Below are 13164 nucleotides of genomic sequence, written 5' to 3'. Positions count from 1 at the left end.
TGCTCTGTGTAACCTTGGAAGTCAGGCTGTTCTTGGAGACATGGCAAAAGGCGGCAGGGTCGAGGGAAAAGGTGTCTTTAAGGCGTGTTCGTCCGAGCTGCTGTCTGCCTTATGTTTGGAGCGGATGCTCTGGCTGTGTGCCTTCTTGCTACCCAGCTTCGGAAAGTGTGGCTGTTATTCTCTTGCAGCTGAAGTCACAACTAGCATTCTGGAAGGCGTTTACACGGTAAATAGCAATAGGACAGGGGGAAATGGTTTTAAACTTAAGGGGGGGAGACTTAGAGTAGATGCTGGGGGGAAGCTCTTTACTCAGAGAATGGTGAGGTGCTGGAATGGGTTACCCAGGAAGGCTGTGGATGCCCCAAATTGAGTGGGCCCTGGGCAGTTGGTCTAGTGTTTGATCTAACAGCTGACAGCCCTGCCTCCGTGGCAGTGGGGCTGGAACTTCATGACCCTCGGAGTCCTTTCCAGCCCAAGCCATTGTATGATTCTCTCACCTCTTGTTTTGTCATATGTACTTCTTTGTTGATGCTCCTGTGAGTGGGAGCTGTGCAGAAGGAGAGAACTGAACTGGTTATATGTCATAGATAAAAACAGCCGTATAGAATCCCAGTAAAACCAGGAATTGATTGCTTCAAAGAAAAAAAAAAATCAGGTTCTTTAATATGTAGAACAGGTATTAACTTAATCTAGTGTATGCTTTTCAGTCCATTCTTTATCAGAAAAGAACTGCAGAACTGCTCATCAGTGTAGCATTGCGGTGGCTTTTGTCATATTAGGTTTTTGGCAGACACGTAGCTCAGAGAGACTTCAGCTTTATGTCTTGTGTTGAGAAAACACAGCAAGAAGATGAGGCTTGTGCTGTCTCTCAAGCTAGGTGTTTCGTGTTGTTTAAGTGAATGGCAACAACTTGAAAGCCAGTATATGTGAAAGTTTACCTTTATTTTCTGGCAAGCCTAGAAAACATCATAATCATATTTAAGCGTTACTTCTCTATAACTTTTTTGTCTTTTTATATACATATGTATATATATTTTAAGTAGGGAACATGTAAACAGGAGTGGGAACGGTTGTTTACGAGGGTGGATGGTGATACGAGAAGGGGGAATGGTTTTAAGCTGAGAAAGGGAAGGTTTAGGTTAGATATTAGGAGGAAGTTTTTCCACACGGAGTGTGGTGATGCACTGGAGCAGGTTGCCCAAGGAGGTTGTGGATGCCCATCCCTGGAGGCATTCAAGACCAGGCTGGATGTGGCTCTGGTCTGGTGGTTGGCACCCCTTGGCAACCCTGCACATAGCAGGGGGACTAAAACTAGATGATCATTGTGGTCCTTTTCAACCCAGCCCTTCCAGGATTCTATGATTGTAGCTCTCCTGAGATATGCAGCACAGATTAAATAAAAATGAAAACACAAAGGCAGAAGCTCAGACCTTTGAAGTTTTTGAAGTTCTTAATATTACTTAAACATCTGTTTTGGTTCCTTGGTAAAAAGTAGAAAATAAAACCATACGTACCGCTCAAAGGGAAGCATTCATTCTGACGGATTTTCAGTTTTCTTGTTGCTCAGTTGTAACTATTTTTGTTCTGATTGCTGTAGCAGTTAAAGAACCTTCAAACCTCATTTGTCCTCCCTATTTCAGTGTAAGCGTAGATCCCTCTGCCATCTCAGTGCCTATAAACTGAATCATTGTTCCTCCTATTTTTACTCTCTAAGGAGTTGGTTATGGCTAAAGTTTGAATTCCCTCCATGTGCTGTAAGACTTTGATCTTATTAGTTGGGATACTGATAATGCTTTTCTGTGTTCCCCTGAAAGCTTGCGTAGGAAAACTCTACTGTTTAAATTTTATTAACACATAACTTTTGATATTTCTGTGATAGGTGTTCTGTAGGTTCTATAGTGTAGTTGTATAAACAAACAAACATGCTTGTTTTTATCTAAATCACTGTCATCCAGTTTTCATTTCATAGGCACAGGTGTGAGATTGTCAGGAGGAATGTTTGGGAAAGGGCATCCTTACTGTTCTCTCTAAGCTGCTAAAGTGATAGTGAGAAGTACCCTTTTCAAGGCCTGACCCAGGCTGGGAGAACTGATACGCTGAAGCTGGGTGCAGTGAGGTTTGTGACCACTCTACTGTATGTGCTGTCACAGTGTTCAGCACACTGCTGGCTGGATTGCAGTTACTCAGTCCAAGTGTGGCTTCTGCCAGCTTCATGGAAGATGCATTGCTGTGTCCAGTAAGCAACTTCTTGTGGTGAAAACTGGTATGCATGTGAGGGTAGGCAGATTGGTACTAAGTTTTCAGACAGAAAACTAGTTAAGTGCAGTAAAATTGTTGTAGAGTTTGCACAATAGTAAACAATTTCTCTTCCAAATACAAGGATGTCAGTGACAGGAAAGTGTGCCTGTTGCAGTCTGCACAATCACTGTTGCATGAATGGTGCTAACTGTATCCCATGTATGAGATTCTGGAAACAGTAGAAGTTTTTTGAATTGCTATGTGATAGTATGCTTGGCCAGGCATTAACATTTTTCCGTGGTGCTTTTCATTGCCAATTGAGAGAGAGAGGCAATATATAGCATAGCGGATTGGAGGCAGGTGCACATGCACACAATGACTGTTTTACTATTTATGATTGTTTTGCTGTCTTCAGTTTTAAGCACTAATTTTCTTAATAGGGAAGGAAATAGGGTGTAGTTTTCTTATTAGTACTTATATCTTTACCTGATGACTTCACTGAATTTGTAATATAAACTCTCTTGTATTCATGCACGCTGTTGGTGCACCTATGCTAGTTCTTGAATTCTTCTATTAATTGAAAAGGTCCTTCACTGGTTTGCTTCTGTGTTCTTAGTCCAGTTACAATATAGATTCTTCTCTGTACTCTGGAATTTCTGTAATTTACTAAAGACTGCATGTTCGTCAGTGCTCTCCCTTAGAGAAGGAAATGAAAGTCCTGATCTATGTGCAGAATAGTTTCTATTCATCAAAACAAGGCTGGACTTTCTGCTGTGCACTTGTTGCTCGTTCTTCAAACACGAAGAGAGATGAAGGCGCAGACTGCTGCTTAACTCTTCAGGTGGCATTGAAGCATTTGCTTCTTGCTGTTGCTGAGCCCAAGGAGATCAGCTAATTTCAAACAGAAGCCCACAAACATACAAGGTAGATGCAGTGGCTCTCTGCGCTCAGTACTGGTCAGTACTAATCTACTGATGAACTCCTGCCCCTGAATTACTTGATAGGTTGCAAGGATATTTTTGGCTACATCAATATAAGCAAGTAGTGATGTTAGGAAATCCTGAGTGCAAGTTAAGAGTGCTTCTAAGTGTAGTAGAATAGATGTTGATAATTAAACTACATCTTGTTATTGAATGATAAATGGTAAAAAAAAAAAAATTAAGTAGAAGAACAATTTTCATTTTTCCAGTTAAATTTTACTTTAGACAAAAACAAAATCCCAAACTTCCTTTCTTGTAGGTAATAAGATCTATTACAAAGTGTATTGTAGATTTTATACTTTCATATTTATTCTCAAAGCAGCAGTATTTTTTTTTTAACTGCCATATTTGTTGGTGATGGTTGCTGTTGAATTTAACAAATGCGTTTTGTGTAGGCAAGTTTTGTTTAACGTAGCACCTCTTTTTTTTTTTTTATGGTGCTCTAAGAATGCTATGTGAACTAATGCTGTCTTGGTGGAAGTAGTAGTGTATACTTCAAGGAACAGGTGTCCTTTCAAGATAGCTTTGGTTACTTTTTAGCCAAAGCATTTTTTTGCCCTTGAAGTGTAAGGGGGGAACTTCTTGTAGCTGTCTGGTTCTAAGCTTTAAATAAGGAAGTGTAGTGGGAAGGCTGTATATTTGGTGAGCTTAGTTTGATGTCAAAATACTTTTCATGAGCATTTTAGCCAGTGCTTGAGTTTTCTCAACTTCTGATAAGAAAGATATTCTAGTGCACATTATTGCCTTGGACAAAAGATTGTTTGAGATCTCATTATATATTTCCTTCAGTAGTCTACAATGTATTGTAGTAGATTGTAATATTATAGATGCAGTATTGTAATAGATTTTTATTAGGGATTAAGGCAAGAATTCTGAATGTCCAGTTATGTTCTTTCTGGTAGTGCTTAGGGTTGCACGTATGCCAAAAGAATAATCTATATCTTGTATGTACATTTCTATGTTTCCCATGTTTATGGCTATAGGAAGGACAGCAGGGGTGAGTTTTCTTATAGCTGCACTGGTAAAGACAAATTGGTCTCTTAGTTCTGTGTCCCTGCTGGTTCTTCTTGCCTTTAATCTTTTCAGCAATCATGTGGCTGTAGTGTTAGTAATTTGAGGATTAATAATTCATCTGTCTGATATGGTGGGGGAGGGAGAAGGGGAACGTACAGTTCTACAAATGGAGCTCTGCATTTACAAGTTATATGAAGCTCAAATTATTGCTTCTGGTAAAATGTAATGCTATCTATAAGATAGAGCAGAGATTGTAGCCTGGTCGTTCTTCTAGAAGGAATGAATAAGCTAGACCTTAAACTGGAAGGTGGGCCAATACAGATAAGTGTAAAGACTAACTTTCTTGTGAAGGGTTTTCTTGCTTTTCAGAACACTGAGAGGTCTTCTGATATCCACTCCCATACCTTCCACTCCCTAAACCAAATAAACAAACAAACAAAAAGCAAACCACCACCACCAACAAAAAACAACCAGAAAAACCACAAAACAAAAGCAGAGATGTGGGGATTAAAAGTAATTCCATATTATTAGAGGAAGAAAGTGTGATCTCTACCTGTGATAGTTTAGCTTTTAATATATGGAAAACAAAGGAAACTACATACATGCATTTGTGTGCCATTTCAACATTAACCTTCTATGAAATATTCTTGTTTGATAATCAACTTTGTTGAACTTTGATGACTTGTCCTCTAGGCTTGGTACTGGAATTCAGATGCTTGTTTCCTGTAGATTTGGGACTATTTCTTTCACAATGTTCTGTCTGGTGGGTTTCTTAAAGAAGTCCTCTTAAAAAGAGGACATCATTTTGGGGATAAGTAACACAAAGCCCAGGCAGCATAAACCATGGTGTGATGTTAACATAAGGCTCATTTTAATAGTGAATCCACTTATCTTTTGGAGTATTGTTTATTGGCAAGCATCTACTTAATTTTCTCTAGACAAGCAATTTCTCTGAACTAACTTAAACACTTGTCATTTATTTGTGGTTCTTGCACAAACGTTGTATCCGTGGACACTTTCCCTGTGTTGTTTTTTGTGGCTGCATGCAATAATCCACTGTTTCATGCAGGCTTCTGTGTAATTTTGAAACCAATACTTAACGTTCATATCATTTCCTTCTGGAAGTCTTCTGAACTAAGCTCTGCTTACCTTTTTGTCAGCTTGTCTAAATGAACTTGATATTGAGCATTAAGTAACTTTTTCCTTCTCCCTAATTCTACTTCATTCTTTGGTGCTCAGTTATTATGGACTGAGATATTAAATTGATAGTGAAGTTCAAGGGAGAAACCTTTAAGAAAGTTTGCTGGAGAAATGCTAATTTATGTTAACTATTGTAACAACTGTACTCTTTTTTTTCTTTCAGCTCACATGAGAGATCCTAATAATCAGCTTCACGTAATTAAAAATCTGAAGATTGCTGTCAACAACATTATTACTCACCCACCTCAGCACGGTGCCATTCGAAAGCTTCTGAATGATGTTGTGTCTATCAGTCAGCCTGCTGAAGGACTAGTAGCTAACGTAATCACAGCTGGTGATTATGATCTCAACATTAGTGGTAAGTAATGATATTGTATTTTTCTGTAATTCAAATTAGTTTGTATTGTAAGGTTTCTAATCTTGCTATCAAGTTTGTAGCATACATTAAAGCATACATCAGAATTGATCAGTTTTGATAATTGCAGTTTTTAGTATAAAAATGACTCAGCTTTGTTTTGATACACTTCAAAAGAATAGTTGAATGCAATTAATAATTCCTAAGTTAAATTTGTTTTCCAGTGTTGTAGTTCTTGTGAACTTCTGTAAAAGTGTCATGCCATAGAAAATGATCTCAGTTTGGTTTTCTAATTAGCTTATCAGATTAGAGGATCTTTACTTTTTTTTTTGACAAATCTGAGATACTAACCTGTCAAAATGATCAGAAGAATGGTTTTAGCAATGTTTTTTTTTTCCCCCCCCAATTTCCAAGGGTAAGACGTAATGAATAACAGCGATTGAGATCTGATCTTGAGAGCTGAGAAGATTAAACTTCTCCCAATTAAGACCCTAATCCATTAAAGCCTTTGAGTACATACTTAATTCAAAGCATATATGCATTGCCCTATTTAAACATAAGTCATTTGTTGTACATAGTTTGGCTCAGTTGTGCATAGTTTGGTGTGCAGTGAGGAAGTTGAGTCTGTTATAGGAAGAGACAGAGTTTTCATACTTTCTTTTTAACAGCAAATTCATGAAGATTAGTAGCTGATACTGTATTTTTTAATGTTTATAGTGAAAAATGCATAATTCTACAACTTCAGTTCCTACTGTGAGAAGCTACATCTTCAACTTGATGTATCAATAATAGTAAGACTCGGCTCTGAAAACTCTTTATTTTTGAGAGCTGTTTTCTAGTTTCCATGCCTCCTTATCTGAGAAGTTGGGTTATTTGCTTGCTGTTTTAATTTGGAAATCTTTGTTTGAGTTCTGGAGACTGGAGGACTCCCAGGAAAGCAAAATTGTTTTAGTGCAGAGAATGTGTCTTAATATTTCTGTTAGCCTCGGTTTTGAAGCAGGGGGAGAGAGTGATTGTGATTTTATCACGCCGTTCTTTGTAGTGTTGGAAGAGAATATCTTTTCATTTGTTTTCCATATCACATCTGAGGCTCCAGCAGTAAATAATTCTCACATGTTGTCTCTCAATTGTTAGGTTCTTATTTCCACTCACAGAATCACTAAGGTTGTTAAAGACCTTCAAGATCATCCAGTCCAACCATCCACCTATCAACAGTAGTACTCACTAATCCATGTTCCTCAACACAAAATCCAAACATTCCTTGAACACATCCATGGTCAGTAACTCCACCACCTCCCTGGGCAGCCCGTTCCAGTTCCTGACTACTCTTTCAGAACGTCCAGTCTAAATCTCCCTGGTGCAGCTTGAAGCAGGCAGGCCATCCAGCAGCAAACCTTTTAACTGTATTATCACAGACTGAGAGATTTCAGAAATTGGTGCCTTGCTCCTACTAGAAAGATACAATTGTATTTACATATAACTCTTTCAGATTGTGAAATGTGGAGGAGCCTGAAATGTTCGTGGCTTAAATTATCTGGAATTAAATGTCTTCCATTCCTAATGGTCCTGAATGGTAGAGATTTTTCTCCTTCATGCTACCAGAGTGTAAAAGCCAATAGTGTGTCTGAACCTGACCTATTTTAGTGTAATAATACCATGTTTTTTCTATCAGATCGCTCAGTTAAAGCTAGTGTCCCTTGGTACAATAATTGGAAAGAGACTTTGATGGAACTGAACACATCCACGGTTTATTCAGGTATCTTTTGTGGTTGGTGCCAAATTGCCCTTTATATTCCTTTCTCTATGTGCTCCATCCACCTCTCCTTACCATCTTCTACAACTGTTTAGCGCTTATCTTGCTGTAGATGTGTGTTCCTCCATTTTTTCCCTAAAATAAATAAATTTGAAGTGCTGGTGGTGGTTGATTGACTTTTCTTTTAACTGAATTTCTGCTGCTGTTAACCTAAATCGTTTGGCCTTTCCATAGAGTCCTATGAGTGCGTAGTGGTGTGGGGAGGGAAGTGATTTGATGCTGTAAAAGCACTGCCTTGTTTGGTCCTATGGAAATGTATGCAGTCACTGTTCTGTATTTCAAACATGTTTTCCAGCTTCTCCATAGATTTTTTTTTTCCTCTTACTGGATAGTGGGGCTTTGTAAACTAAAACTGAACTACGAACTGTACCAGAGCACATGTCTCTCTATGTTGACATTCTTTCTGGTGTATGACTTCCTTCAAAAAAGCTTTGTGGCACATCTTTAAGACTTGTTTCTACCAAAATGCATTGGCTATTGACTTCTGAACCTAAGTAAAGCTTGATGTTGTGATCTATAAAGTGGCCAGATTTTGTTGTTTTTCAGTTTTAAACAGTAGTAAAGCTTGTGTCTTTTGGTTAGTAATAGCTACTGTTTCAAAAGTGTCTTATTCATGTGTTGCTGAATACTTTCTGAGTGTGCTAGGATACTGGTATCCATGAAATTCATATTGTTTTGTGAAGTAACAAAAAAGCCCTTAAATAACAAAACTAAAAATGCTTCTTCTAATGAAGTAGGCTTCTTAGTCTTAAGCTGGTATTTATGAATAGAACGTACCATTTTTTTGTTCTTAACAGTTCTGAACAAATTAGCAAACTACTTAAATTTCAGCTCCTCTTATTTAACCTCCTGTAAACATATACTGGAAAACTGAAAAGCATACAGCTCTGTGTTCTTGAATGACAGCATTGCCGTGCCTTGCTGTAATGTTAAATAATACTATGTATGAAGTTTTTCTCTGATACTGTTTTTATTTTGAGTAGGCTGCATGTTTATTTAAATGTCTTATGTAAATCCTTACAACCCTGAGTGAATACTGTTTAAGTTTATTGTAGATATGTTGGGGGAATTCAGTTATATTTACTAGGCAGAATTTGAAAGGGTGAGAAATAGATGTAGTGCATTCCTTTTTGTGGATGTCAGATTTCTTAAACTTCTGTACTTGAATTCAACAACAAAAAAAACCACCTGAAATTAGAGCTTGAAACAAAAATGCAGTTAACATTTGGATTAACTTAGAATGTGAGTTAGAAAAGCTGCGGGTGCCCCATCCCTGAAGGCACTCAAGGCCAGGTTGGATGGGGTCCTGGGCAGCTGAAATGGTGGGTGGCAGCCCTGCCTATGACATGGGAATGAAACTGGCTGGGCTTTTAAGGTCTCTTCCAATCCAAGGGGTCCTGTGATACTTACATTCTATAATTTTTACCCTAATCACAGAATCATAGAATTGCTCAGGTTGGAAAAGACCTTCAAGATCATCACGTCGAACTGCAACCTAACCAAACTACCCTAACTCTAACAACTCACCACTAAATCATGTCCCTGAGCATCACATCGAAACGGTTTTTAAACATCCAGGGATGGTGACTCAACCACCTCCCTGGGGAGCCTATTCCAGTGCTTAACCATCCTTTCTGTAAAGAAGTTTTTCCTGATACCCAACCTAAACTGACCCTGGTGCAACTTGAGGCCGTTTTCTCCTTATTTCCAGTGAGACCAATCCCGCTCTCGCTGCAATCACCTTTCAGATATTTGAAGAGAGCAATGAGGTCTCCCTCAGCTTCCTCTTCCCCAGACTAAACAGCCCCAGTTCCTTCAGTGTATTCTCGCAGGGCATATTCTCCAAGCCTTTCACAAGCCTTGTTGCCTTTCTCTGGATCTGCTCCAGCACTTCAATGTCCTTTCTGTACTGAGGTGCCCAAAACTGAATACAGTACTCAAGGTGGGGCCTAGTTTAACTTTGTTTTATTTGAACGCTCATTACTACAAGGCTTTATTATACTTCTGGAAAATATGCGTGAGTTACTTTCTCATGGCTTGTTTTCTTTATTCAAATACCTGGAAAAAAAAGATTATATACATATATTTATGCACACGTGAGAGGCTTAGTAAAACTGAAAGCTTTTTTATACCATAAATCAAAGAGCAATTAGTTAGAAAGATGATATGTGAACACTAGAAATTTGCCTTCTATTGATCTACTTGTAATGTGAGATGTACTGAATAGTAGACTGAGTTCAGTTGTAAGGTGTGAGTATATCTGATTCTTAAATGCATGAAGCTGATATAAGATGGCTGGACAACATAAGACGAAGCAATAAGCATTAACTTAGTGCACTAGAAGATAATTGCAACATACAAATTGAATTCAGCTTGTTGAAGTCTGCCAGAAAATTAAAGATTTGGGAAGTGGCAGGAGGAGGTCAGTTTTAGAGAGTCTTTACATGAGTTGAATCGAGCAGTAGGTATTCTTGGTGCCCTATAAGGAGAACAAATACCTTCAGAAATTAGTGTGTTTTTCTGTACCAGCTATTGTTTTCTAATTTGCAGGTAAGTTTACTCTGGATTCTAAACTTTCAGTGTAAAGTCAGATCATTAAAAATTTACTAGTTTATCTCTAGGGTCTTTTATTTTTCTGTGTACGCAAAGGAGATGCAGAATTAAGATGACAGTAAAGCAGTTCTGAAAGAAGCAAGTATTTCATGGTTATATTGTTGTAGGAAGAATCAGACAGGATTTTTAAGTTTATGTTCTTTGAATATCCTAGACATGCTTCGCTTCCCTTAAGCTGATATTCTTAAACATTAAAGTCTCTATTGTAAAAGGGTGTTTATACGTGACAGGTTAATATAATAAGGCACTAATGGACAGTGTAGATCTGAACTTTTAGCTTTTTGGATTTCTGCTTGATCAGCTGACAACTAAACTGTTGCTGTTTATTTTAGCCAGGAGAAGGGAAGAGAACTGCTATCAAGCCAAGTCACAACACTTTCAAAAAGCTTCAGAAAAACTGTCAGGATAGGGCTTTGGCAATTCTTGGTTCCTTTACACAGTTAATTTTTAACTTTGCTTCTCAGTTGTTAACATTCTTACAGTAGGCAAATACAATGATAAAATAACTTTTTTTTTTTACTTTCCCAAGTCTCTGTTTTTAGAGGGTGGTAAGGAGTTCTTATAAGAACTGAATAGGTGAGCCTAAATACTGAAGAAGTTGATACTTAAGATGCTGTTCAGTTTCACAAGATTTGATTCGAAGAGTTAATTTTTCCTCCTTCTGTATATTTTGAAATTTCTTTTTTAGATTGTTCTCTTCCTTTATTTGCCGTGCAAACTTTGACTGTTTGCAAGTTTTACTTTCAGGTGCAGTATTTCATGTTTCCTTTTTTATAAATGACTAAACTGAAGTTTGGCTAAATAATTACATTTGGTATTACTTTATTGTGTATTTCAGCTACTACTCCTTGGTTTGAGTCTTACAGAGAGTGCTTTCTTCAGTCCATGCCTGCATCAGATCATGAGTTCCTAAACCACTATGTTGCATGTATCCTTTGAGTGTTACACGGATCTGGCTGCAGTAATGCAGGAGACTTCGAAATTTTAGAGTTGCTTTTTTTCTCACATTGCTTTGAAATATACCCTTTTTGATATATCTGAGTATACAGGATAATTTTGTTAAGAGTTTGAGGTCTTCTTTGTAATAAAACCCACACTTCTTTATATGTCAAACTGAACTCTAAGCTTATACATGTAACTTAAGCTTACGCATCCTAAAATATTTTCTTCTATAGCTACTTAGGTATCTGCTGGCTATACCTCAAGCACAGCAAAGATCTATGTACTTGGGATGTACCTGTGGCCTTTCATAGCATTGCTAGCAGATGGAGGGGGGGAGATTAGAAAGGGTGTGCCAAAATAAATAAATAAATAAAAGAACTTCAGCTGTTTGAGGCAAAAAGAAGTCTGGAAAGATGCCTAAATGTGTTCACAGCATTTTTGTTACCGTAACTTAACCCTGACTTGCTTGTCTGCAGGGAAAGTGAAAATATACAGTGTTTTATGTTGTAGCTGCTGTTAATCTTCACTTTAAACATAATGCTCTGGTTTTCTTAACACTTAGTCTGTTTCTAATTAATAAGTAATTCATTACTATCAATCTATTAGGCTATTTCCACTGTGGTGGAATAGATATGTTGGTCACTATTTGAGAGAATCTTATACAGAATTAATATAGCAAAAAAAAAAAAAAGATTCTGGCCCTTGACTACTACATTGCAGTAACAATTAAACTACAAGTTGCTTTCTGTCGTCTTTGATTTAATGTCTTTAGTTTGGTGAACAGATGCGGCAGAACAGGTTGTTCCTTATTAGTGATAATGGAGTTGCATTAAGGTAAAAATTGGAATGCATCTGCTTTTTATACAGCAGGTGTTGTTATCTTTATGAATGCTGGCTGTTATTATTGCTCAGGTGATAAATTAAGGAAGTTGCGTTTTCTTTGAGCATTTGAAAATGAAGCGCACTGGAAGTGAACATCTGTTTTTTGTACAAAAAACAGGTTTTGTGTTTGATCTGGATCTGAAATATTAAAGTATTAGCTGTTGTGTATCACCTTAAACGTGGATTCAGTTTCAGAACTGGAACAAAGTTCTTGTTTCAGTTATGAATGTTAGCTAAATAAACAACTAAATACTGTTCCTATTGAAACGTAGAATGAATTCAAGTTAAACATGCTTTTATGGTAATGTGTTTTACGGGGATAAGATAAACAGGATGTGTGCAATGTTTATTTTATACACTGCCTATTTTATCATCATTGGCTGTTCTTGTTCTTTTGGTTAACGTCCTTACCGTGAGTTTAGGTATGCTTGTAGTTTCTTCAAGTGAACCAGAGCCTGTGGAGCAATTTCTGAAGTTGTCACAAGAACAACATCGAATTCAACATAGTAGTGAATACTCTTATCCGAAATGGTTTATACCAAACACACTCAAGTACTATGTGTTATTGCATGATGTAAGCTCAGGTGAAGAGCAAAGGTAGGTGGTCTGCCTTCAGATTAACCATTGGACTAAAATGCTTATGTTTATAAGTTGCTGCTAGGATTAGACACAGATTATCTGTTAACCTGTGTGCAGTTATCAAGGCAGCCTTTAAGTAGTATTTTTTTATCTAATTTTTGTATTACATAAGATAATTTGGCTTCTTGAAGTAGAAGCTTTCTTTGCTGGCTCATTGGATTAGTTCTCAGAGATTGTTGGTTTTATTCTTGTGTGAGGAACCAGTTTAAATATATAAATTTTTGTTCTAAATCCTGTGGATAAATAGTCTAAGGTAGCTTGTGGTAAACACTTCAAATGGAATTGGTTGAATATCAAGACAGGCTATATGTTACTGTTTCTTTTTTCAGAGCTGACTCCATTTATGAAGAGATGAAGCAGAGGTATGGAACTCAGGGTTGCTATTTGCTGAAAATAAATTCTCGAGTGTCTAACAGAGGAACAGATGAACAGATACCAGACCCTTGGAGCCAGTATCTCCAGAAAAACTCCATTCAGAACCAGGTACT

The 13164-nt window shown here is 37.5% G+C and overlaps 1 protein-coding gene across 1 annotated transcript in view; it reads left to right on the top strand.

The window, feature by feature from the left end:
• Nucleotides 1–14: 14 nt before the first annotated feature.
• The window catches only part of TRAPPC8 (trafficking protein particle complex 8), a 48698-nt gene continuing 35548 nt past the window's right edge, over nt 15–13164 (top strand). The window contains 5 exon segments of the mRNA XM_010708891.3: nt 15–226; nt 5596–5790; nt 11052–11141; nt 12460–12634; nt 13006–13159. Coding sequence (XP_010707193.1) covers nt 5601–5790; nt 11052–11141; nt 12460–12634; nt 13006–13159 — 609 coding nt within the window. The 5' untranslated portion in view covers nt 15–226; nt 5596–5600.

The sequence above is a fragment of the Meleagris gallopavo genome, chromosome 3, assembly GCF_000146605.3.
Source record: "Meleagris gallopavo isolate NT-WF06-2002-E0010 breed Aviagen turkey brand Nicholas breeding stock chromosome 3, Turkey_5.1, whole genome shotgun sequence".
NCBI classification, from domain to species: domain Eukaryota; kingdom Metazoa; phylum Chordata; class Aves; order Galliformes; family Phasianidae; genus Meleagris; species Meleagris gallopavo.
Note: the sequence above shows the minus strand (reverse complement) of the source record. Positions and strands in the feature narration are given on the sequence as shown.